Source organism: Muntiacus reevesi, chromosome 1 (assembly GCF_963930625.1).
Source record: "Muntiacus reevesi chromosome 1, mMunRee1.1, whole genome shotgun sequence".
In the NCBI taxonomy this organism is placed as follows: domain Eukaryota; kingdom Metazoa; phylum Chordata; class Mammalia; order Artiodactyla; family Cervidae; genus Muntiacus; species Muntiacus reevesi.
In genome coordinates, this window is record NC_089249.1 from 197,502,229 (window position 1) to 197,524,027 (window position 21,799).

At 42.1% G+C, this 21,799-nt stretch overlaps 1 protein-coding gene and 1 non-coding gene across 7 annotated transcripts in view; one reads left to right on the plus strand and one right to left on the minus strand.

The window, feature by feature from the left end:
• The window catches only part of SAFB (scaffold attachment factor B), a 63,381-nt gene that overhangs the window by 34,794 nt on the left and 6,788 nt on the right, over positions 1–21,799 (minus strand). For 5 of the 6 annotated variants that reach the window (XM_065917960.1, XM_065917959.1, XM_065917963.1 and 2 more), the window contains exons 3-13: positions 12,298–12,362; positions 12,013–12,217; positions 8,341–8,399; positions 5,524–5,551; positions 4,067–4,577; positions 3,593–3,642; positions 2,713–2,807; positions 850–999; positions 675–757; positions 234–373; positions 3–91 (exon numbers count right to left, since the gene is read on the minus strand). In XM_065917960.1, the coding sequence (XP_065774032.1) occupies positions 3–91; positions 234–373; positions 675–757; positions 850–999; positions 2,713–2,807; positions 3,593–3,642; positions 4,067–4,577; positions 5,524–5,551; positions 8,341–8,399; positions 12,013–12,217; positions 12,298–12,362 (1,475 nt within the window). The remainder of the gene's footprint in view (positions 1–2; positions 92–233; positions 374–674; positions 758–849; positions 1,000–2,712; positions 2,808–3,592; positions 3,643–4,066; positions 4,578–5,523; positions 5,552–8,340; positions 8,400–12,012; positions 12,218–12,297; positions 12,363–21,799) is intronic. The other variant, XM_065917961.1, reaches the window with a different exon arrangement.
• Positions 19,189–19,261, plus strand: TRNAK-UUU (transfer RNA lysine (anticodon UUU)). Its single transcript has one exon. It is a non-coding gene; the product is annotated as a tRNA-Lys (tRNA).

Genomic DNA, 21,799 nt, shown 5'->3' on the forward strand with positions numbered 1-21,799 from the left:
ACTCGCTCTTTGGATCCCAACGTTTTGACACTGATAACAGGCACACCTTTAGATTTATCCATCACCACAGTCCGCTCAGTTCCTCGGCTTCCTATAGGAAGAGAGGAATCAGGTAGGAAGGGACACCTCCTACTGAGAGAAAAGTACTCAACTTCAAGGAAAACAAATGTATTAACCACACCAGCCAGGAACAGAAGCCAGGGTGCAATCTCTCACACCCACTGGTCAGCTACCTGACTTTGTGGCTCGAGAGCGCTCTGAAGAGCCAGGTTTCTGATCATCCTGGTCTTCACTCTTCTCTCCACTCCCGTCTTCACCCTTTTTAGCATCATCTTTTCTGTCAGCCTTCTCGTCCCTCTTGAGGTTGGCAGATCTATAAATGGTATGCAGATACAGATATGTGTGAGATGAAACACTGGGGGACCAATCCAGCGAAGACTCCTGCAATGAATACCGAGTGAGGATGGGGCTGCCTCGCAGGCATCCACAGGTTGCAGAACACGTAGCCTAGGAGAGGAACTTGAAACCTCTGAGGACTGGTGGGAAAATCCTCCAACAAGTGCACAGAAGGCAAGGGGGCGAAAGCCTCAGTCTTTCCCACCCGTGGAAAAGTGAGGATCGAGACGTGAAGAGAAAGGTTATCTTGTCCATAAACCCCGCGAGAAGACTCATACCTGTCAGTATTGCTAGATTTTTCTTTTTTCCTCTCCCCTTCTCTTCTCTCAGAAGTTTTCTTCCCAGCAGGTTCATTTATCACCTGGAAAAAGAGAATCCGGTGAAAAGAATCAGTTGGGAGTATTCACTGATTTTGTAACATGATCACATCCCAGGAAGAAAATGGCCCCTTACTTTTTCCACTGAGATCATCTTTCCATGGAGCTCTGTTTTGTGCAGGTTGTTGATGCATTTTGTGGCCTCTTCCACTGTGGACATGGTAACGAAGCCATAGCAGCGAGCTCCAGGACTCCGGGCATTGGTCACAACTTTGGCGCCCAGCACCTTGAAGGAAAACACACAAGTACAGTTCAGACATGAAGACCCCACACAGACCCCAAGTGTGGTTCATGCTAGTTTACCCCACCCCTCAGAGACACTGAGAACAGATGGACAAGTGGCAGGTAAAGGCTATGAAGGGTAATGCTATGGCCTGACTGCTCCTACTCCATCCTGGCTGTTTCTCTAGAGGACTAGGATGACAGCAAGGTGGAGAGAGGAGTGAAGCAGAAGGTAGTGCCCTGTCAGAATTCCGTTAATAATGTAAGCCTTGAAAGGTATGTTTCTGAATATGCAGTCAGTCAGGTGGGCAGTGAAGTAGGAAGACACACCTACAGAAGGAGAGGGACATAGGAGAGGTTTACAAAGAGCACTCTGAAACGCAGAGCCCACCCTACTCACAGAACAAAATTAAGGAGATGTTTAAGGTGCTACATATACATCCTAGATGCTAGATGTACACGCTAGATGCTAGTTAACTGGCCCAACCACAGCAGCAAACCGATGCTGGGGACGCCCTTTAATGGCAGAAGGCCCACAGCTCAAGAGGTCCCACTGAAGCCAGGAGCAGTGGCTGGTATTCGTCTTCATTTTGCCACATGGAGTCTTAGCTGCAAAGGAAGGCTTCCAAGGGGCCTGGTACCCTATTCAAGCTGCAGTTAAGCCTGCAGTGTACCCAAGACACTGCAGGTTCCAGACAGAAACTTCCCTGCAGACAGCAGATGTCTGCTCTGATGGCCACTGCAGAATCAAGAGAAGGGCCCTACCCTGAGTTACAGAGGCCAGGGTTTTGTGAGTTTCTATGAGAAGCAAGGTTAGTTTTAAGTTAAATCAAGTTTAGTTTTCCTTGTTAGTTCCTCAACATCAACAGCCAAGGTAAACGATATTGGTTTTCTCCATTACCATTTTTTAATCCTGGGAACGAAGGCCCAAGGTCTGTGATAAGTGTGACTTGTCAAAAACTGATTGAGGTTAGGGTGCGGCAGCTTATCTGGAGAAGAGTCCAAGAAGCACTGGGAGGAAGGGGAAGGTGGAAAAAGGAGGAAGGAAAGGCAGCACTCAATGTGTGTGTGTGTTGGGGGGGGCTGCCCACCTGGGCATCATGCTCACCCTTTCCATGCCAAGGGAGAGAGGAGACAAGCAGGTGTGGTGGAGTAGATACAGCCAGAAGTAGCCAGGATGAGGTGAAAACAGGGAACAAGACAGGGCTCCTGCAACTCTGTGAGCCCCACATACGGAAATGAGGCTCCCATGGGACCAGCAACTTGTCCAGGTATGGCAGAGCTGGGGCCGAAGGCTGCCCATAGGGGTCGGGTCCACAGGCTGTAAATTGTTCGTAAAATTTCTCTACAGCTTCACAGTGTTCTGTAATCACCACCATCTCAGAAGAATGCAGATTGCACTTTTGCCTGGAACTCCCCACACCACAGTCTTCCCTTCGTGGGTTTAAGGCTGGAAGCCAGAGACACGGACTCAGGAAGCTATCAAACGACCTGGTGGCTTGGGGGCCAGGGAAGCACGAGAAATACAAAGTGGATGTGGGCTCTGGGAACTCCTGCTGGCCTACATCTCTTTCAGTGGGGGTGGACCCACCACAGGCCTATACACCTGCGAGTTCAAAGAACCGCAAAGTGTTCCAAGATCTCACTGCCAGAGGCAATGATCTGCCACATAGAGGCCATACTGTATGAGCTCACAAGTCTCCTCCCCTGGTCTTACCTTCCCATATTTGCTGAAAAGATTCTTCAAATCTGCAGCTCTGGTGGTAGAAGAAAGTCCACTAACCCAGAAATTCCTTCCACAACTGCTGCGACCTATTTCAAAAGAAAGTTCCGGTCAAAAACAAGATACAGACAAAATCCTGAGTCTTAAGTATCTTAGAGTCATTCCAAACCAGACACTCTCCCTACTTGCCCTAGAGGCCAGCAGTACAGAGACGGCTGGGGCTGGAGGCCAGCCTGCTGTCCTGACATGGGTTCTGGAGCTGCCCACGGGGTGGATAGAATTGCCACCGATGGCAATGTCCCTTACTACGACTGGTCAGGGGCCATTGAGCCCGTGGCTGGGGTAACCATCAGCTACCAGATGGCATCACCCTTCTCAGTGAGGTGACTCTGGAACGCAAGACAGGAGCTGTCACGGTGGAACTTGAGATATAACCTCTCCCCAGTTTCTGGCCTTCTTTGAACACCAATTAAGGATGAGTCTGGCACAACCAGCAAAACTACTTCTCAATCGGAAAATTAATAAAGGGCTCTGGCGTTGATAAATCTGCCATACCAGGGACCCACCAAACCCCAGTATGTGAAACTCAAAGCATTTTCTCCATCTGCATGTGTCACTGTTTCCAAGAAGTTCACAAATCAGAGGGAAAGTCAGATGGAGGAGCTCACAGGACTCTGACAAAATCAAGTGTCCCAATCAAATCAAAGTGACAATTCCGCCCTGCAACCCAGAACCCGCAGAGTGAGGAAGCAGGTGGCCAGAGTGGAGAAAGGCTTCGAGACAGGCTCACAGGCCTGTGAGGTATAAATGGGTGTGTGATGGGCTAGAGCCAACTAGAACCATCGCTCCCGGGGGTGCCACCCTGCTGACTTACCCTTCTCCTCTTTGGAAAGCTTTTTTGTATCCGAGTCATCTTCGACAGAACTAGAGACAAAAGACAATGTCACTCCAGAAGGAAGAAGCAGAGAGGAAACTAACTCAAAATTATAAAATATGTGCTGAGGTTGCATACCTACCCGAAATTTAGTTCTGAAATAAATGATACCCCTACAAACGTGTATTGGAAATCTGACCTAACCATAAGATTTCAGACCCACAGGAGTTAATTAATTCTGCTGGGCTAAAGATAATTAGGAAGAATTAAAGAAAACAACCATGATAGGTTGAGAAAAGAAAAAAAGATTATGTAATCAGCTTAAAATAAACAAAGAGAAATCAAACATTCTTTAGAGATAAACTACAATTGCATCAGTCTGGCTGGCCAATTGCAGAAAAACAGCTCATGTGTGTCATTAAACGACCAATGAAAAGGAGATAGCGTCTGGTCTAAAACTGAGAAAAAACAAACCTCATTTTCTGATCAGCGCCCTCACTGGCTGAGGACTCTTTAGGAGCCGGAGGGACTTCATTACAAGCTTCAAAAGCAAACTTCTTCACGTCTTCTTTGCTATCCCCGGGGTCCGGGCTTGAGGCTTCCGGGGGCGCTTCCGCGGCCTCCTCGCTACAGGCTTCCGTGTGCTCTGAGGCTTTACTACTCTGCTCAATTGGCTTCTCTAGCCCTATAGGCTCACAGTCCGTCCTCTCGTCATCGCCTGTCTGCTCCACGGGCTCCCTTTTCACTACCGCTAACAGGGTGTCTGCCTTGCTCGACTGAGCGTGTGCTGTTGACTCGTTGGCCAAATCTAAATCACCCTCCTCCGGATGGGCGCTGTCAAAAAGGTCCTCTTCCTCCGCAAGTTTTCTGTCTGGCCCCACGCTACTTGTTTCCTGTGCAAATGGCTGCTCCAGCTCGGAACCTTCTTCTTTTACTGGCTCAGATTTACAAGTTTCCCCCAAAATGTCGAGTATTTTCTCATTTTCTACGGATTTAACAGGAATAGAATGGCACAAGGTTTAATTACCAGGGAAATAAAGCAATCACAAATGCGGAACTGGCACGGCGGCCACACTAACACGAAGAGAACTGCTAGCTACACAGAGATTGGAAAACCCGCGGGTACACAAACTTAACACTGGTTACACTACCTGCACTCCGACCGACTGCTAGAGTAAGCCTCTATGCTACATGGAAGAGAAAAGCATCCCAGAGATTTATTTAACCCCCAACACCTTCTGGCTGATTCTTGACAGTCTTCATTCTGTCGGCGTGTATATATGACTCTTCCAAATTTAGCTTCCAAAGTCCAAGTTGCTTAACTCAGTGTATCACCATTCACTGAACAGAGCTCAATTTCCAAATTTCTTTGAATTTCTTTTAACAGAACAGTCCGACATGAAAACCAGAATCTCTTCCATCGGTGCTCTGAGATATTTGTAGTCCAGAAAGTGAATAGTATTTGTTTGGAAGTCTTATGAAGAAACTTTTTCTTCTTCTGGAATCCAGTTATGTCTCAATGCTTTAAAATGTTATCTCCCTACCACTGCCTGCACTGCCTGAATTAAAAACCACAAAATCAACACACTGCCCCATATCACAAGATCTGCTTTGTGGGGTACAGAGGTATTGGCTTTTGAGAGGCAACCAAAGTCTTACATCTGTTCAAGTGCCATGTTCATTTAAAAAGGCATGAGATAATCTCATCTCACTAATATGCTTTACAAAATAAGAAATCAGCCACTTTCACAGATCTGGTGATATGGGTGGGTTTCCAATCTCTATGATCCTGGTATGTTCTGGATTGTAAACCTTTAAAACAATGTATACTAGAGTAAGGTAACTTTTTAAAATTAAAGATTCCAAACTAGAGAAGGAAGAAAATTAGAATGACTCCAAACCCTGATGCCAAGTTTTTCATTTAACAGTACCTGGCTCCATGGATGGCTCTTCAATTTCCTGCAACAAAAAAACATAAATAAAATTGTGCCAGATGGATGAAACCTAGAATTTATTCACACCCCAAAGTGTAGTAACTAAGAAGGGAATCTTTAAAAACACAGACAAGGAGTCTCACAAATGCAGCAGGTGGAGAAGCCTGATTTTACCAGGTAAGAGCCTGCTGGAGAGCTGCCACCCCACTTAATCCACCTTAGTCCCAAGCCCCACATCCCAGGTTGATCCCAGGGGGACTGCTGTCCATCATTACACTCGTCTGCTTCTGCATCTCCCAGCGCCTGGCAACAGTATCATGTTTAATGGTGATGAACCTGTTACTTGCTGTCTGTCCTAAATTGTCTTATATGCCTGGAGAACAGTGCTTTCATTTTTCTACATTGAGTTTCTAAAAGAATGCCTAACACATATCAGGAAATTGTTTTTCACATAATTAACATAGCCATTAGTTTCCAAAAACTCAAAAGATGGAGGGAAAGAAGGCACGGGTGGCTTGACCCCTGTTCTTACTTTGCACAGTGGTCTTACTGTCCCTGCCCCCTTGGTCAATCAAAGCCCTACAGTATAACACATGCCTCCTTATCTCTTCCAACCATCCACCCACCAGGCCAGCTTCAATTCCTCAACAACCCCTAGGAGCCCCTGTGAAGTCACACCATTGCTGCTGCTAAGTCACTTCAGTCAGGTCCAACTCCATGTGATCCCATAGATGGCAGCCCACCAGGCTCCCCCATCCCTGGGATTCTCCAGGCAGGAACACTGGAGTGGGTTGCCATTTCCTTCTCCAATGTGTGAAAGTGAAAAGTGAAAGTGAAGTGGCTCGGTTGTGTCTGACTCTTAGCGACCCCATGGACCACAGCCTACCAGGTTCCGCCATCCATGGGATTTTCCAGGCAAGAGTACTGGAGTGGGGTGCCATTGCCTTCTCCACACACCATCGCTACTCCTCACCAGCAACACAGTTTGGTTTTACTACCCCTATTCCAACCTCCCTGCTAAAGAGGCTCATCTGCACCTCTTTCCAAAGCAGGCCAAGTCCTAACATGCCTCAGCATTTAGTGCATGGACCACCTCCTCACAGAGAGACTGCCCAACTATAGGAAGGGATTTTCTCTCAGTGTGGAATGTGGTTCCTAGAACCTACATTCCCTCTGCACAAGTGACAATATTCCAGAACTCTAGCACACATTGCTAAGCACTGTCTAGGTTTCGGGCAGAAATTCTATCTTACATACACATATATTAACCAATCATCACACAGCCCTAGCAGGATGGTTCTATTAGTATCATCCTTCTTTTCCCAGATTAGGAGACAGGCACACTGTGGTTGACAAATTCGCTCAAGGACACACAGCAGAGCCAAGATCTGGGCAATGAGTGTGAGAATTGAGTCTGTATCAGTTAGGTCTCTACCGATCGTTCTGTTTACACAGGGAGGATGGCAACCAGGCTCTCTCCTCATGTATCTGAGACAGCTCAGATGTGTAAGTGCTCAGTGTGTAAGTTACATGCACATGAATGGTTTGCACAGTCCACTGGGCACTGACCTGCCATTCTTGGGAGCCCGAAGAAACAGGTCATTTTCATGACAGTTTCATTTGTAATCAATTTTTTTTTTTCATTTCATGCTGGGAATGATTCTACACTGAAGAAAACAACCATTTTAGGCAGAATGGTTCTCTTAACTTTCCCTAGACAGAAATGTATACATTCTCATTGTCTCTGAGAGGGGCTATGTGTACTGTCTTGACCAGACAATGTACACAGGAGTTTCTGAACTGAGGAGACACTCAAGAAGATGACAGGCTCCACTCCTCCTTTCCTTTCTGAGTCAGGAACAGGTTGTGTCTCTTCAGCTGAGGAGACATAAAACTCTGGACAGACCTCAGCCGGGTTTCACCAAGATTCCTTGGTATTTACACCCTCCTGGAGGCTGGCTTCTGGGTCACTGATAACACACCCAGCCCCTGCCTGGCAGAAGAGAACGAAGATCTTGTCTGAAAGATAGTTTCCAATTAATCAGCACAGGTGACATTATTTAAACAAAAAACAAGGACTGGAATAAGCTGACTGTATTTTCATTTCCTCACAAAACTTTCTCCTGAAAATCAGATACTCCGGTTTATACCAAGTTTATACCTTCAAAGGCTGACAGGAAAAGTAAAAGGAAACTCAAGGTCCACATTTATGCGAACTACACCTGAAAGTCAGTGCACATCTCATTTGTTCTCATCTAACATTTAACTTTTACATAGGTGGCAGTCAAACAGTCAAGATGCTATAGTCATCAAGAGAAATCTATGTACTTTCTGAGAAGTTTCCAAATGGAGAACCAGAAACCCTGAGAATCCACCTTTCCCAGCTGTGATGTCAGTGTTGGGCCTTCCTCACCCTCCTGCACCCTCATCTGAGCCCAATTCATCTCTCCTGGGGAGGGGTTGCTCCCCCTTGCATCTCATTTCTCACCTGAGTATTTCTGCTGCAGAGGAGGCCCTCCAGGACAGATCCCACAGGCTGTCCTCCTAGCCATCATATTAACAAGAGTCTCCCAAATGGCCTGGGTCTTAGTTGCAGGGATCCACAGTTCTGGTGGGGGAGCCGAGACAACAAGCCCTTTTCACTAACACATTCTATTCGGGGAAAGATGAAAGCAAAGCCCCCTCTACAGAGGTCAAAAACGGAAACAGACCTTCCGGTGACTTTTAGTTGGGACTGCCACATGATATCGGAAGTAGTCTCTAAAAACTGTAGTCTAACCTTTGATTCTAGAATTATTGAGACATACAATTTACCTGTAATACAGTGAAGTCAGGTGATAAAGTGTCTAAATTGTTTATACTTTCTTTGTCCTCTACCTGTAAAACAAATGGAGAACAAAACTCATGACATTAATAATAAGGTAACGTAACAGTACATCCATACAATGAAAAGTTACAGCCGTGAAAAGTCACATAAGGTGACATTCTAAACAGAGCACGAATCAAAACAGCATTACATTGTGATTCTACTTCAACTGAGAGAAATGTTGTACATAAACATATACTTGTAGACAGTCTAGGAGATTCACTTAAATGGTATCAGTGAGGGTTCTCAAAACACAAGTCAAACAAAGAAAAACAATAGTCTAAGTCAAGCAAAAAAGTACAGCTGGGTAGTATATACGTTCTCCCAGTAGACCAGAACACCAGGGTTGGGGCTGTCTTCCAGGAACAATGTCTAGAATCACATTGCAGAGGGGGTTCTTAGACTTCACGGCCAACATGACTTCTCAAAGCCTAGATGCCTCCACCACTGGGACTGCTGCCTCTGGGGGGGCTATGGCGCGAGTGGGAATGGCATCTCTGGGACATCCCCTTCTAGTGTCATCAACTTTCAAACTGAATGTGGGGACAGGAGCACAGGACTGCCAAAGCCCAGGTGACCCATCACTGCCCTACCTGCAGGGGAAGAATCACTGGTATGCCGAGTTTCTATTCTTAGAGCTGGGCTCTGTCCAGTGAGGCAAGGGATTCCTCAACACAGAAAGGGTGGTCATAAAATCATTGTTGTGTGGCCCAATAAATTAGACTGTTTGCTATCAAGTCCAGAATGTTATTTTTGGGGGGGAGGATATTTTTCAAATATTTTATCAGCATGTACTGTTATTGCCTTTACATGACTACAACCTTGCACCACTCCTTCCTTCCCCTGACACAATCATCTCAGGACATTCTATGCATGCTCCTAAGAGCATGGACACACACTCGTGTCAAAGACCATCTCCCCTTCTTCTGTCTACCTGATTAACAGAACATTATTCTGGTTCCTACCTTACTTTTGCATCCATCTTGGAGATTATCATTTTAGTTCACACAAAGAAGCTCAGTTCACTGATATGGTATACAGGAGTAGTCACTGTATTACTGGAAGTCATAATAAAAGTCTTAGTAGCAAGAACCCCACTGTGTTTGCTATACAATAGGCACTGCTCTAAACCGAGGTCAAGGGCCAGATAGTAAATATTTTAGGCTTTGTAAGCCAGACAGTCTCTGTCATAACTACCCTACTAGTTATGTGTGTGTGGCTGTGTTCCAAAAACTCTTTGGCCAGCCTGATGACTTCTGCTTCAAGTTAGCAATAAACATTCATCTACTTAGACTTCCTCAAATCTATTTTTGCAAATGAGGCTCAGAGAGGTTAAGTGAATTATCCAAGGTCACGGAGCAAGTTAAGTGACCAACCTCTAGTCAATGCTGTTACTGCTTAAACAACTGGCTCCACTAAACCATAGTTATTTAACCTTTACTGACAGACATTTAGGAGTTTTCAGGCTTTTGTTACTGAATATATTATCTTCTAATCAAAGGGAATGAAACAGCCTTAAAGCAGCAGCCACTAAGGAAGGGTTTCACAGTCTCATGTTTTTGGTGTTCCTTCTTAGGAAGCTAGTGACTGAGACTCATCAAAAGATAAACAACTGCATACCCTATCTGTGTCCAAATAACCCCCACCACCACCACCCCCACCAGCCCCCAACCCCCAGCACAGCCATTCAAAGACAACAACCTGCTACTGTGAAGGGTACTGAGGATCAGTTCCAAAAGAAATGCAAACACATTTCAAGGAATCTCATACGTGAATGGATGGACTGGCAGAGCACATGGTCTCCTTCCTCCCATAGCACTCAGGAGACACTCCGTAAAAGAACTCAGGAGGCTATGAAAATGAGGTGCCGCCTAGGACCGACCCCTAGAAATTCCTACAAAGAAGTCTCCTGGTTTCTATTTTTCATTGCCTTTTCTGTCTACCTGAGAAATATTCATCCTCACGGAAATAACATAATCCACTAAATTAACAGGACTGACACAATGTGGTATATGAGTTGTATATGAACTCTGGAATTACCCTGGCCTTCATTCTTACTCTCATATGAGCTTTGTGCTGCCTGGAGATTTTTTTTTTTTACCCTTTTACTCACTGATTTCCCCAACTGGAAAATGGGCATAATAGCATCTATATATCAAACTACAGTTAAAAGGATGAAAGGAAATAATGATTAATGTTTTCTGGCAGACAGACTTCAATAAATAATATTCACCACAATTGCATCATACCCTGGATTTCTTCCTAACACACAAAAAGCTAAGCATTTAAAAACAAGGTCAAAGTTACACGTGCATCCCAATGTTCATCGCAGCACTGTTTATAATAGCCAGGACATGGAAGCAACCTAGATGCCCATCAGCAGATGAATGGATAAGGAAGCTGTGGTACATATACACCATGGAATATTACTCAGCCATTAAAAAGAATTCATTTGAATCAGTTCTAATGAGATGGATGAAACTGGAGCCAATTATACAGAGTGAAGTAAGCCAGAAAGATAAAGAACATTACAGCATACTAACACATATATATGGAATTTAGAAAGATGGTAATGATAACCCTATATGCAAAACAGAAAAAGAGACACAGATGTACAGAACAGACTTTTGGACTCTGTGGGAGAAGGCGAGGGTGGGATGTTTTGAGAGAACAGCATTGAAACATGTATATTATCTAGGGTGAAACAGATCACCAGCCCAGGTTGGATGCATGAGACAAGTGATCGGGCCTGGTGCACTGAGAAGACTCAGAGGGATTGGGTAGAGAGGGAGGTGGGGGTGGGGGGGGGCAGATCGGGATGAGGAATACATGTAAATCCATGGCTGATTCATGTCAATGTATGACAAAACCCACTACAATATTGTAAAGTAATTAGCATCCAACTAATAAAAATAAATGAAAAAAAAAAGTTAAAAAAATAAATAAAATAAAAACAAGGTCAAAGTTAGCACTAAAGACTGACTAGGAGAGTACCAGAGAAGGCAATGGCACCCCACTCCAGTACTGGAAATTTTCCATCCTGGAAAATCCCATGGACGGAGGAGCCTGGTAGGCTGCAGACCATGGGGTCGCTAAGAGTCGGACACGACTGAGCGACTTCACTTTCACTTTTCACTTTCATGCATTGGAGAAGGAAATGGCAACCCACTCCAGTGTTCTTGCCTGGAGAATCTCAGGGACGGGGGAGTCTGGTGGGCTGCCGTCCATGGGGTCGCCCAGAGTCGGACACGACTGAGGTGACTTAGCAGGAGATGACAGCAAAAAACTAACTTTCAAGCTGCTTTGGTATTTTCAAGGAATCACAGTTGTCACACCACAGAGCAATCTCCTATAATAAGAAGGCTAGACTAGTGTCCTCAAGATGCTTAATGCTATTCAAATGGAGAGCAGATACAATTACTCCTCACAAGACACCATTTTTCAATGAAGCAAAGTGTACTTTTCAAACTCATCTAATTTTTTACATGTGAATGGATGAATCAAACAGGTACTGAAATGGCATTAAAAGAACATAATTCCAAATATAAAGCTTATCATTTGTTAGGCTATTTGAGGAATTATTACATCTAGGATACATCCTCAAGACCCTGCCAAGGTACCTACAGCACGTTCTTGAAGTTGCTCCGGAAGCTCTTGCATCTCCTCCTCTACTAGCTCTCTATTGTCAGACAGGGACTCCTGGAGGTTATCGTCATCTTCCACACAGTCTGCAATGCTCCCATTATCAATCTCTGCTTCATCCAACAGACTGATATCCATCATCTCGATGACCTGTAAGTTCTCCAAACTGGTCTCAACATCCTCCTGTGACAAAGAAAAATACAAGCATCAGATGATGGTCACTGGTCCATACATGGAGCTGATCACTGACGAGGTTCACATACCTGTCCATCCCCAGAATTTTCCTCTAGTCCATTATCTTCCAAACTCTCTTCTTCTGGCTTGCGGCCTGAAGGAATAATTTATGGCATGAGATCAATGATGTGCATTTTCCAGAAGTGACAACTTTCATTTTTATACGCCTTAAGCACTGAAGAAAGATAACAACCTAAAACACCTGTGGCACTTCTCTAAATAGAAACACAGTAATCCAGGAATGGTAGGGCCAATCTACCCCCTAGTAGAAGTTGTTGTTGTTGTTCAGTTGCTAAGTCGTATCTGACTCTTTGGCACCCCATGGACTACAGCACGCCAATCTCCCCCATCCTTCACTATCTCCTGGAGTTTGTTCAAACACATCCACTGAGTCAATTGCTATCTAACCATCTCATCCTCTGCCATCCTCTTTTCCTCTTGACCTCAATCTTTCCCAAATCAATCATTTCCAGTGAGTCAGCTCAGTGCATCAGGTGGCCAAAATATCAGAGCTGGCACTGGAGCTGGCACTTCTGGAGCTCAGAAGTGGTTCTACTCTTATCAACTGGAAGTTTGAGGAGCTGGAAATGGATTCTTAATAAGGTGGAGGCAACCAGACCTTTTCCAGGCCTGCCCTTCTTGTTAAGTGGCTTTGGTTATGGGGAGCATAGTATCTCATATAAACATGCTGCTGTGGGGAATTCCCTGGCACTCCAGTGGTTAGCATTCTGTGCTTTCACTGCCTATGGCTCAAGTTCAAAACCTGGTCAGGGAACTAAGATCCCACAAGCTGCATGGCAAAAAACAAACAAATCCAAAACAAACAAAAAACACACAAAAATCAAAACGAAAAAAAAAAAAAGAACCAACAAAGTGCTGTTTTTAGTTAAGGAATGTGAAATGTGTTTTCCCAGAGACAATTACATATAAGGAAAACACAGAAAAACAAAAAGAAAGTAAAAGCCTTTCAGAATTTACCATCTACAGTGAGCCGTGGAGCTGTCATACAGTGGGGTATGGATATCCTCCCATATTGTGCTACATACGTACATATACACTGGTTTTGAAAATGGTGCTGCCATTTTATAATCTTTGCATTTAGTATTTTGTGAACAGGTTTCTATATTCCTTCATAGCATTATATGGAAATATCATTTTCCCCCAAAGTGAAGATCAATTTTTTAAGGTCATTAAGTATTTTTCAAGTAATATAAAAGGACTAGACATTAATCCACCTATATTTAATGATTAATCTTATAAATGCACATAAAATGTGTAAAATGTGTGTGGGGGGTAGTGAAAAAGCTCAACCCTAATCATTTATACCATAATTTAGACTTGAGAATTTTCTTATACTGTATGTACTTGATTTTTTCCATATTCTATATTTCACTCATGTTTTCAGAAATATTTTATTTAGGAACACAGAGAATTGTGACACTAATACTAGTATACAATACATTATGTGCAAATAGTCTTGGTAGCTGGCTGGGAATCTCAGTACCACTGTATAATATTCCTATGGCAAAATGCACCTTCAACTTTCAAAAATATCTGGAACTCAACCCAGTGGTCTTTATAAATATGCTAGGAAGATATACGAGCAACAGACTTGTACCATTCTAGAATATGCACTTTGGCTTTTGCCCAGTTCCAGTGAGTTAGTAGGAAAAATCTAAGCAGACTACCAGAAACTTGCCACCCTTTCTACTGTCTTTCTCCCTTTCACAAGAAGGCAGAAGGTTTTCCTCAGGCAGATCCAGATCTCACTACAAGCAGGACGCACAGGTACACTGCAGCCTGAATCCCTTCCAGGGGAGAATTCTCCCAGGTAAGAAATGCCCTAACAAGCAATGTCAAGAGAATGTGCAGTCCTAAGAACATCCAGTCTTCAATATGGAAAACACATCCCCATCGGGATGCTTACCAACAATCATTATTTGGGGAAAGGTACCCTACTTTCCAAAGATGAAAAACAATGTATCTCAAAGAATCCGAAATTAATGTGAATGAGAAATATCACTGTGGCAAAAACTAAAGCAACTGTTTTTGGTACTACTAAGAGAAAAGGTACCCCTCAAATTCTTCCTCCAAAGAGTAAAAAGGCCTCCCACATTTGCAATCTCCAAACCAAAGGACTGCATGATTTTTGTCTCCATAACCTTCTCTCAGCCTCAACCTTCTCTTCTGTTGGGATTACCCACCAGTACCCTGTGTGGCTGGCTGGATGTGGGCAGGTGAATATTTTTCAAAATTTGTTTGATTACACAAATACATTCATACATACAATTCAGCAGTGGCCACAGGACTGGAAAAGGTCAGTTTTCATTCCAATCCCTAAGAAAGGCAATGCCAAAGAATGCTCAAACTACCACACAATTGCACTAATCTCACACACTAGCAAAGTGATGCTCAAAATTCTCCAAGTCAGGCTTCAACAATACGTGAACTGTGAACTTCCAGATGTTCAAGCTGGTTTAAAAAAGGCAGAGGAACCAGAGATCAAATTGCCAACATCCGCTGGATCATAGAAAAGCAGGAGAATTCCAGGAAAACATCTATTTCTGCTGTATTAACTATGTGAAAGTCTTTGACTGTGTGGATCACAATAAACTGTGGAAAATTCTTCAAGAGATGGGGAATACCAGACTACCTGACCTGCCTTTTGAGAAATCTGTTTGCAGGTCAGGAAGCAACAGTTAGAACCGGACATGGAACAAAAGACTGGTTCCAAATAGGAAAAGGAGTATGTCAAGGCTGTATATTGTCACCCTGCTTATTTAACTTATATGCAGAGTACATCGTGAGAAATGCTGGGCTGGAGGAAGCACAAGCTGGAATCAAGACTGCTGGGAGAAATACCAATAACCTCAGATATGCAGATGACACCACCCTTATGGCAGAAAGTGAAGAAGAACTAAAGAGCATCTTGATGAAAGTGAAAGAGGAGAGTGAGAAAGTTGGCTTAAAGCTCAACATTCAGAAAACTAAGATCATGGCATCTGGTCCTGTCACTTCATGGGAAATAGATGGAGAAACAGTGGAAACAGTAGCAGACTTTATTTTTGGGGGCTTCAAAATCACTGCAGATGGTGACTGCAGCCATGAAATAAAAAGATGCTTACTCCTTGGAAAAAAAGTTATGACCAACCTAAACAGCATATTAAAAAGCAGAGACATTACTTTGCCATCAAAGGTCCATCTAGTCAAGGCTATGGTTTTTCCAGTAGTCATGTATGGATGTGAGAGTTGGACTATAAAGAAAGCTGAGCGCCAAAGAATTGATGCTTTTGAACTGTGGTGTTGGAGAAGACTCTTGAGAGTCCCTTGGACTGCAAGGGGATCCAACCAATCCATTCTAAAGGAAATCAGTCCTGAATGTTCATTGGAAGGACTGATGTTGAAGCTGAAACTCCAATACGTTGGTCACCTGATGTGAAGAGCTGACTCATTTGAAAAGATCCTGATGCTGGGAAAGATTGAAGGCAGGAGAAGGGGATGACAGAGGATGAGATGGTTGGATGGCATCACCGACTCATGGACATGAGTTTGAGTAAACTCCGGGAGTTGATGATGGACAGGGAGGCCTGACGTGCTGCAGTCCATGGGGTCGCAGAGAGTCAGACACGACTGAGCAATTGAACTGAACTGAACTCATTAAAAGATTCATACCACTTTATGGTAAATTTTAGTTTACTAATAAAAGATCTACCCTCATAAGCACATGACAAAGTTATTCTCCCTTGTCTCTGTTGTACTTCTAAGAGGTAACCATTGAAAGCAGTTTGGTGGTCCTTGAAACCACTTTCTTTCGGATTTACACACATACAATTCAAATGGAAATGAACTTGTTATGTATGGAATCATATTGTATATACATTGTTACTCTATAAAGGCCTTGGAAAATAGTCTTACCCTATACATTGATTCAGCCCCATCATTTATTTCATGCTATAGCATTCCTTAGTTTAGTCACCCCTGCCCCAGAAAGCAGCTTTGTTAATTTACCATTTCCAATGACTTCCCATTTCCTCACCCCCTGGTCAATGTGGGATATTTAGAATTATGTAAATTTTTACAAGTGTAATAGGTAAAAAGTATTATCTCTTTCTTTTATTTGCTTCCCTTCAAGGAAACTTATTTTGAATATAGGCCTTGTTTGTTTTCCTTTCATCTGTGACCTGCCTGTTCATCATCTCTGTCCTTTCTCTACTGGATTGTCTATTTTTCTTCATTAGTTTGTAGGACTAATGCTTTCTAGATATTAGTGTATTGCAGTATTTTCTCCCAATTGTATCTATTTATGGTATGTTTTATTAAGAAACACTTAAACCTTTAAAACTTTCAAGTAGCTAAATTTATTTTTCTTTATAGTTTCTTTTAAAAAGATTTTTGGCTGTACTGCACAGAATATGGTACCCTCCCTGCAGACACAATTACAAACTTTTCTGTGGAGAAACCCAACCAATACCCTTAAGTCACTTGCACAAACTGTCAGGATGTGCCCCTAGGAGGGAAACAGAAAAATCATACTTCCAGTGGTATTTCTGACAAAAGTGTATAATTTGAGCCTAATCATGCGAGGAACCCCCCCAAAAAAACCCCCCAATAAAACCCAAATTGAAAAACAGGTTTCAAAATAGGTGGTCTGTACTTTTCAAAAAAATAAAATAAAATGGTACTGTCACAAACACAAAGTCTTGGGAAGTGTTGCAGATTAAAGGAGATCAAGAAGATATGATTACGGAAGACAATGCAAGACCCTAGTTTTTTTTCTCTTTTTTTTCTCTTTTGAGTTATGAAGAACATTACTGGAACAAATGACCAAATCTAAATAAGACTAGAAAACAGTATTATATCAATTTCTTGATTTTGATAACTACATATATAGTTATGCAATGTTCTTGTCTTTAGAAAATACTATAGAATGTAGGGGGCAAAGGGGCACACGTACTTGTAACTTATTCTCAAGTAGTTCAGCAGAAAAGGAAAATGATATATATTACACTTGTTTTATCCTTTTCTTTCTCTCTCCATCTCTCTCTTCTGTCCTCCCTCTCTCCGTTGAGAAAGAAAAGGTTAAAACAAATGTAAAAATGACAACATCTGGCGAATCTGGTTGAGGATTTATGAGAATTTCTTGTATTATTCTTGCATCATTTCTAAGCATGAAATTATGTCTCTTAAAAAAAGATATACTGTACATTCATGTTCAAATTCTTTTATGGATCTACACTTTCATTTATTTTGGCTAATAATATAGGAGCTGAATAATATGAGTTGTATTAACATTTTAGATGAATTTTTAATTTTGTATGTGCCAATTTTTCTCCCAAAATAGCTGTATCATTTTACATATTCTACAGCAGTAGGTGGAAGTAGGTATGGAAGTTTGTTTTTCTATATCTTTTAAACATTTCTTTTCTAGTATTTCAAATCACTTTAATTTTCATTTCTTAGCTAATGATAAGCAATTTTTGATGTGGTCATTGGCCATTTATTTATATTTTCTTGTGAAGAATCTATTCAAAATTTTGCCAATTATTAAAATGTATTTGATAGTTATTTTTAAAAAAGAAAGAAGGGATATCATGTCAAAAGAAACAAAAACAACCCAATAACCCACTGGCTTAGAGGTAAAGAATCCGCCTGCAATGCAGGAGATATAAGAAATATGGGTTTGATCACTGAGTCAGGAAGACACCCTGGAGGAGGGCACGGCAACCCACGTCAGTAATCCTGCCTGGAGAATCCCATGGACAGAGGAGCTTGGCGGGCTGCAGTCCACAGGTCACAAAGAGTCGAACACGAGTGAGGCGACTTAGCATGCATGCTTGCAACACAGAATCAGGCAATAGTTTAAAAAGTAAACATGCTGACTTTGCTCTTCTAGATAAATTACTTTGCTACTAATTATTTTAAGAGTCTAAAAGAGTTAAACAAAGTACTGGTGTAAAACTACCTTGGAGAAATGCTGAAATTACCTGAGGTATGCTTTCTAGTCTGCCTGCCAGTGCAGGAGACCGGGGTTTGATCCCTGGGTGGGGAAGATCCCCTGGAGAAGAGAATGACTACCCATTCCAGTATTTTTGCCTGGGAAATCCCATGGACAGAGAAGCCTGGCCAGTCACGGTCCATGGGGTTGCACTGATCAACTAACACTTCCAGTTTTCATGCTTTCCAGGACTCTGATTAAAACAACCAGATTTCAAACAATTTTGAATTTGTTCAAACAGGGCAGGGAAAAAAAAAAACCTCTATTTTCAGCTAAAATCTTAACTGCAAAATATAATTACTCCAAGCTAAGACACCAGACACAAAAGAGTTTGTATTGGAAATTCTCTGGCAGTCCTGTGGTTAGAATTCCATGTTCTCACTACTGAGGGCTTGGGTTCAATCCCTGGTCAGGGAACTAAGATTCCCACAAGTGGAATGCACCTGCCCAACTTTATATTGAATGGTTCTAGATGAAGTTTTAAAAACAGGCAAAACTAATCATCTATGGTCAAAGTCATCACTTTTTTTTCCCCCTGAGGGACAGGTAGGTAGTATGATTGATTGGGCAAGGAAGGGCACAAGAAATTTAATAGAAATCCCATATTGGAACGTCTCTGGTGGTCCAGAGGCTAACATGCCACGCTCCCAATGCAGGTTCAATCGTTGGTCAGATAACTAGATCCTACATGCTGCAACTAAGACTGGTACAGCCAAATAAATAAATAATATATATTTTTTAAAAATCCATATTTTGATCCCTACTTACTTCACATCATATGCAAAAATAAATTCCAAACGAACTCAAAATAAAACGATAAATACTACTCCACAAAGCAGACTTTTTAAAAAGCAATTTTAAAGCAAAGGACAGTCTTTCAATATACAAGAAAAAATCTAGGAGCCTGGCAGCTCCTAAAATAGGATCCTAGATAGCTCAGTAGGTAGAATATCAGACTTTTAATCTGAGGGTCCAGGGTTCAAGTTCCTGTTCAGGAGTGCTGTCCTCTATTTTGGGGCTTCCCCAATAGCTCAGTTGGTAAAGAATTGACCTGCAATGCAGGAGATCCCAGTTCAATTCCTGGGTCAGGAAGATTCACTGGAGAAGGGATAGGTTACCCACTCCAGTATTCTTGGGTTTCCCTTATGGTTAAACTGGTAAAGAATCACCTGCAGTGAGGGAGACCTGGGTTTGATCCCTGGGTTAGGAAGATGCCCTGCAGAAGGGAAAGGCTACCCACTCCAGTATTCTGGAGTAGAGAATTCCATGGACTGTATGGAGTCGCAAAGAGTCGGACACGACTGAGCAACTTTCATAAAATCTAGAACCCATATAGGTTGATCGTATTGCCTGTATTAAAGATAAAAATTTTAAAGACCAAAACACCACAAAGTAGTTAAGTCAAATAACAAACTGGGAAAAAACAATTGTGACATTTTATAGAGAGAAAGCACTATCAAAAGTCAGTAAGACTAACAACCCAGCAGCAAGATGGGCAGCAGACATGAAAAAGCAATTCAGAAGATACAGGCAGTCATTTATCAGAAACTGTTTAACCTGTGAAGAAATATAAATAAAAATTTTAGCTGTGGAGAAATTCATACAATGAGGTACTTTTCTTCTATATACAAGGCAACATTTTTAAAAAGACATAACATTCAGCATTAAGTGAGAATTTAAAGAAACAGGCACCCTCTGCAATTCCCTGATGTTGCTAGTTATTAACCAGTACAGCCTGTTGGAGAACTATTTGTTAAGAACTATTTTAAAGAACTATTTGTTAAGAACTATTTTTAAAATAAAATGCACATATTTTTTGACCCAAGAATTCTATTTCTCTAGTTAACAAAAACATATTCCTTCAGCAGAGTTAATTCTGGTTCACGGCCATGCTGAAAACTGAACAAATAGTCTAGTAATAAGACTGAGGAGCTCAAATCTGGTAGTCATACGAAGAAATTCGCTGTTAAAAAAAATGAGGTTTTTATTTTCAGCACTATTGAAAATGCCCTTTACAGGCTAAGTAAAAAAAGCACAGAACACTGTGTGCAGTAGGAACAATTTTTTAAGGAAAGACAAAGGTACACAGGTGTGTGAACATCCTTCTGTATTTGTTTTTAGGTGACTTTAGACACACAGAAGTTTGAGAAAATATGCCCATAATCTTAATAATGGGTTGCCTCCTTTATTTAATGCCTACTGTGTTCCTAAAAACTTTTAACACAAGGATTTCTTTTTCTGTTAAAGAGAAAAAGAAAGCAAAAAAGGAGCTCCACAGACTCTATTTCTCCCCTGCCCCATAACAGTCTATCTCTGTTGATTTTTTTCCCCTTAATTTATTTATTTGTAATTGAAGGATAATTACAATATTGTGTTCTCTATTGATTTTTTAAGTGCTCTGCTTTGGAAAAAACATTGACTTGGGCAAATTGAAAAATGAATGATGAACTGTGGACCACACAGTGACTTCACTTCAAAGTGAGGTCACTGACTGCTCTTCTACCAGAGCTAATACACCACACAGCCTGGTCGACACTGGTGACTGCCTCTCAGACATTTCACACTCAGTCTTCAACGCTGGCCAGGTGAAGGTATTTCATTTTGTTTTGGGGCCTGAGCAACAAAACCTCCAATTACCAAGAGAACTTTCAGGATAGACCAAATGCCCAGTTTTAGCTGATTCTTTCCTAAAACAATAGTTGGATGTCACTGAATTCTTTTTTTTTTTTTTTTAATCTTATTAGTATGTTTATTGCTTATTTTCAGTCCTCTAGTATTTTAGTTTCATGAGAACAGGGATTTTTGTCTGTCTTAACTATTTTTTTTTTTATTATTATTTTTTAATTTATTTATTTTTATTTTTTATTTTTCAGTGGGTTTTGTCATACATTGATATGAATCAGCCATAGAGTTACACGTATTCCCCATTCCGGTCCCCCATCCCACCTCCCTCTCCACCCGATTCCTCTGGGTCTTCCCAGCCCACTAGGCCCGAGCACTTGACTCATGCATCCCACCTGGGCTGGTGGTCTGTTTCACCACAGATAATATACATGCTGTTCTTTCGAAACATCCCACCCTCACCTTCTCCCACAGAGTTCAAAAGTCTGTTCTGTATTTCTGCATCTCTTCTTCTGCCCTGCATATAGGGCCATCGTTACCATCTTTCTAAATTCCGTATATATGTGTTAGTATACTGTAATGTTCTTTATCTTTCTGGCTTACTTCACTCTGTATAATGGGCTCCAGTTTCATCCATCTCATTAGAACTGATTCAAATGAATTCTTTTTAATGGCTGAGTAATATTCCATGGTGTATATGTACCACAGCTTCCTTATCCATTCGTCTGCTGATGGGCATCTAGGTTGCTTCCATGTCCTGGCTATTATAAACAGTGCTGCGATGAACATTGGGGTGCACGTGTCTCTTTCAGATCTGTATTCCTCAGTGTGTATGCCCAGAAGTGGTATTGCTGGGTCATATGGTAGTTCTATTTCCAGTTTTTTAAGAAATCTCCACACTGTTTTCCATAGGG